Source organism: Eurytemora carolleeae, unplaced genomic scaffold, assembly GCF_000591075.1.
Source record: "Eurytemora carolleeae unplaced genomic scaffold, Eaff_2.0 scaffold1865, whole genome shotgun sequence".
NCBI classification, from domain to species: Eukaryota; Metazoa; Arthropoda; class Copepoda; order Calanoida; family Temoridae; genus Eurytemora; species Eurytemora carolleeae.
Genome location: NW_019397751.1, coordinates 4,962 through 9,737, shown reverse-complemented (window position 1 = coordinate 9,737; position 4,776 = coordinate 4,962). Strand labels below are relative to the sequence as shown.

General features: G+C 31.4%; 1 protein-coding gene and 1 long non-coding RNA gene across 4 annotated transcripts in view; both read left to right on the top strand.

The window, feature by feature from the left end:
• LOC111715767 (hypoxia-inducible factor 1-alpha) overlaps positions 1-2,268 on the top strand; it is a 20,405-nt gene extending 18,137 nt beyond the window's left edge. The window contains exon 17 of the mRNA XM_023491138.1: positions 2,020-2,268. Within this exon, the coding sequence (XP_023346906.1) occupies positions 2,020-2,253 (234 nt within the window). The 3' untranslated portion in view covers positions 2,254-2,268. The remainder of the gene's footprint in view (positions 1-2,019) is intronic.
• Positions 2,269-3,040: 772 nt separating this feature from the next.
• LOC111715766 (uncharacterized) lies at positions 3,041-3,722 on the top strand. Of its 3 annotated transcripts, none has more exons than XR_002768310.1 (2): positions 3,041-3,366; positions 3,516-3,722. It is a non-coding gene; the product is annotated as an uncharacterized LOC111715766 (long non-coding RNA). The 3 variants fall into 3 exon arrangements; XR_002768309.1 differs by having other exon boundaries at positions 3,041-3,378; XR_002768308.1 differs by having other exon boundaries at positions 3,041-3,381.
• The last annotated feature ends 1,054 nt before the right edge of the window (positions 3,723-4,776 follow it).

Genomic DNA, 4,776 nt, shown 5'->3' with positions numbered 1-4,776 from the left:
AATGTCGGTTTTCTTCATTCTTCATTCATGTCTGATTGACGACAGTATCCTTGAACTCTATATTCTGATAATTATTGTAGAAGATGATGTCAGGTTTTTTCATTCTTCATTCATGTCTGATTGACAACAGTATCCTTGAACCCTATATTCTGATAATTATTGTAGAAGATGATGTCAGGTTTTTTCATTCTTCATTCATGTCTGATTGACAACAGTATCCTTGAACCTTATAATCTGATAATTATTGTAGAAGATAATGTCGGTATTCTAGCTTGAAAGGTATTCAATACGGATAATTTCTTCATATTGTTTTTGAAGCCAGAAATGCGCTTGGCACTTCTGCAGAGAAACCACAAATGAAGTACACAGTGTTCAAGAACAAAAACATTGTTATTTAATTGATACTTGATCAGTTGTTCCTAGACCTTTGTCTGAATAAGACCCCTTTCCCAAGCTTTCCTTGCTATTTAAGCTTAAACGCTGAGAAAGCAGAGCTTTATCCTTATTTTTTAGTATAACCTTATTTCTTAGTCTAACCAGGAATAACTACGAGTGGAATAATCAAATAGAGGCAGGAATAATTAAAAAGCAAGAACCTTATGTTCTTATGTCTAAAATTTGGCATAAAACCAGCTATTCGTTTTTAAAGTTCTTAATTTTCGGGGGGGAGGGGGATTCTTAAATTTTTCAAATGTTCTTTAAAAAATCACCTTAAAATTTTCTTTTCTTTATTTTCATCAAAAATGCTGTTAAACCTGAAAAATATGAGGAAGAAAAAATTCTTGTTTTTGTACCTCAACAGATAGTTCCTCTTACATTTTATTCAAAGTTCTGATTTCAATCCTCATACCTCCTTCTGTATCTATGTTTCTTTTTTACATTTTAGTATATCAGGTTCAGAAGATAAATAAGAATTCAATTTATATATTCTCTGTATATGTTAAATTTTCAAAGTAACTATTCAAATATGATGCGGGTTACATTATGGTTCAAATTTCGGAAAATCACACCAATGAAAGAGAATGTTTGAGGTGTCAAAGTAAGAGGGCTTGTAAGAGCGGTTGCGATTTTCACAGGATTTAAAGAAGAGCAGCAATTTTTTCATAATTTTCCGATTTTTATGGGATTTCAAACAAGTGTTCTTAAAAATAAAAAATTAGCGATTTCAAAAATATGCTCCAAAAAAATTTAATTTTGGAAAATTTTCTTAATTTTTGGCAAAATTTTTAGAAGACTCTTAAATTTAAGAACAGCGTTCTAAGTTTGTTTGAGGGTAGGGGGCAACCAAGTTATGAGTCCTGAAGCATTCAATTTAATCAGCAACTGTAGTCCTGATGGAAAATCTCTGACCGCGTACTTTGGATAAAGGGAAACTTCCCATACTGACTCTGTAGTCTGTATATGTGGTGCAGATTATGGGTAATGATCAAGGATAATAAAATTGAAGGGAGATACAACTGACGCGGCCCGCCCTACCATATGATTATTAATGGTTTGCAGACGGGTACTCCATTTGTATAAGAAATATTCAGAATAGGTTATTGTATACGCGGTAATTGTACATCAGCCAAATATTTCTTATACAAATGGAGTACCGTCTTCAAAGATGGTAGGGCGGGCCGCGTCAGCTGTATCTCCCTTCTATGGTAATGATGGGATAATTTATCATAATTCCGTATATACACCGAAAACATGTAAAATCAGAAGAACAAAGGGATTTTCACACTAATTTCTGCCTATATCAGCTTGTGCAACAAATGCAGCATGCTAATGCAACACGGTGTAAGTGAATAGAGGTAGCCAGAAAGAAGAATATTGGATTAAATGACTATCTGGATTTATAAGTTAATATTGTAATTTGTTAAAAATATGAAAATAAAAAATCCCAATTCATACTTGATCAGACAAAGCGTTTAATGATACCGTAGTGAATCTAACACTATCAATGGAGATGTACTTTCACGGTTATAATTCGTTAAGAATAAATATTTTTAGGATTTTAAAGAAATGTTCGTTTAGGAAAACTGCGTCGAGTTTTTGGAACCACTAAGCTTCCTTCAAGGAAACCAGGTTTCTCCCCGTCCTCCCTCCGACCCAACCAACCCAGGGGTAGATTTCATTCTACCGGAGCAGGTTTCATCCATCCTAGCTTCTCCAGTACCGTCGCAGAACACAGCTCCGCTCAGACCCAACCCGTCCCAACAGTCCTTCGGAGGAAGGTGGGTAAAAATACCAAAAAAAAATAATTGTTAAATGTAAAATTATAATATTTATTTACAAACAATGAGTCTTTTCTGAAAATTTTGCAATTTTAAACCTTTTTTTATTTTTAAGCAATAATATTTTTTTCAATGATATTTAGTATATACTGTACTGCCATGATAAATATATCTTAATGAATCTAGAAAAAAAATTTAACTTTTCCTAAATAAGTTTATTTACGCACTTGCGTAACAAACAAGTTTTTTTTGATAAGGTAAAATATAAACAAAATAGAAAATATAAACGAACTGTTCTATTATAATTTAAAAATTAAAAACGGGAAAGTGGGTTTGTCTCGAAAACGCAACAATGTTTCAATTTCAGGATATGTTTGAAAATGGAAAACCTGACATTGTCTTGAAAACGTTCAAGAGATTTAATATAAAAAGAACTCCTATTATAATTTAGATTTTTTAAAAAGTTTAATATCGGGAATTGCTGTCCTCGTCATGTTTAATAAAATGTTGGTTATAGTTTTTATTATCGACTCTGGATGTGCCGGGATCCCAAAAACCCAGTCTTTAAATTTGTGCCCATTTCTAACACTAAGTGTTAGTTTTGAAACCAATGTCCCTGTAGTAAATATGATTTTGGAGTATGAATTGCTTTTCAGCTGATAATTTATTGTAAAAATTAGCCGATTACATGTACTGTAGAAATCAGCTGACTCTTTATTGTAGATTTCAAATCAGACGATCATGCACAGTAGATGTCAGCTGATTATGTACTGTAGAAAACAGTCGATATTTTCTGTACATATATCGTCTGATTATGTAGTGTAGAAATCGGCTGATTATGTACTGTTAAGGTTGGAAATGGAGAAATATACACCGGAAAGAACTACAGTACAACGATGGGTCGCTCTGTACAGTCAGCAGGAGGCATGAAGAGGAGGGAAGGAAAACCTGAAGGACTGGGATACGAGAAACGAAGACGAGTAGAGGTTCTGGAGAAGTATTGTACATAAATACAGCACAATACCTGGTATTTGATATATCCTGTGTCTATGTAAACACAAGAATTAGCGTCGAATTTTAATCTTTTTCGATCCACTCTACACTATTTACATACTCAAAATAATTAACATTATTATCCTAATTTTGGGTTTTTCAAAATGTGGTCTCGACTTTTGATTTAATTGAGATGTATTTAAAAAGTTTTCTCATCTTCAATTTGTTCTTAAAGACAACCAAAATTATCAAATTTTGTACTCCCAATTCATTTTCAATAGAAAAATGGTTGACCACGTATAGGAAAACTCTGAAATCATGCAATCTAAAATTCCTCTAAAAATATTGACGATGAAATTAATTTTCACGCTGAATACCTGTTTATTTGACATGAGCCATGACATGAGCCATATATATTGTAGAGCTTCCTAGATTCTATACCCTAGAAGTTAAGGTTTCAATATTCAATTTGTGTAAAATATTATAAAATTATGTAAAAAAAAACATATACATATATTATATTAAGCATGTAAGCAAGTAAAATGTTTTTGGTGTTTTTTCTCTTTTGATCGTATATGGGGGATTTTAATANAATCGTTTTGGTTATAATCTTTGTCCTGAGTAAAACTTTTGCATAATTTATTAAGATCAAACTTGTCAAAAATCAACTCTGGAACAACTAGAAAATTGAACGATTATAAACTGTCCATAAGTTCCGTTGAGAATCTTTGATGGCGTTTTCATTGAAGGATTGCTTAAGATGGTTCACTGACATAGGGTCAAGCGACTAACGGTCAAAATCATGAAAGAGGGTCAAATTTATTTTTATATGTGAAATAATATGATGTCTCTCACATTATTTTAGGTTAGGTTAGGTTGACAATTTCTGGGCCGAGTGCTGCGGCCTCTTAAATGTAAAATATTGTGATTTCTCTTAAATAAAATTGTCCCGTTGTCCCACTTTTTGACCCTATGTCGCTTTACTCCTTGGTCATCGAATTGTTATGACGTGTATTTTTGGCGAACTCGATTTATCAGATGTCTACGCTCTTGATATTATTCTTAAGTCAAGTAGAGTAGAAAATAGCTTTTTATTTTAAGCCTTGTAAAATCAAAGTATGCCATAACATAAGTTTGATTTTACAAATATATAACGAAAATATTTAACCCCATATTCATATTTATATATTGTAAATAATATAAGGTTCAAACAAAAATTTTAAAACGCCATAATAAAAAATGCAAATGTATTGTAATTAAACTCCATATTGGAATCTTTTAATCAAAAATTTTGTCTGAATTATTGTCAAAAAAAAAAATTAAAAACTAAACATATTCCTCGTAAACTTTAATTTGATTGAAATAGTCTTTTATCATAGAAAATAAATTCCCTATCTCTTGGGAATGTATTTTGAGAAATAATTTTTCCAATTATTTTACAAAGTTTCCAAGATTTTCTTCATTTATTTTAATCAATGAAAAAAAAATAATTTGGAACAACATATATACCCCAGCTTGATCTGAAATATGGAGCAATTTTTTTAGATAATTAAAAACCTAAAAG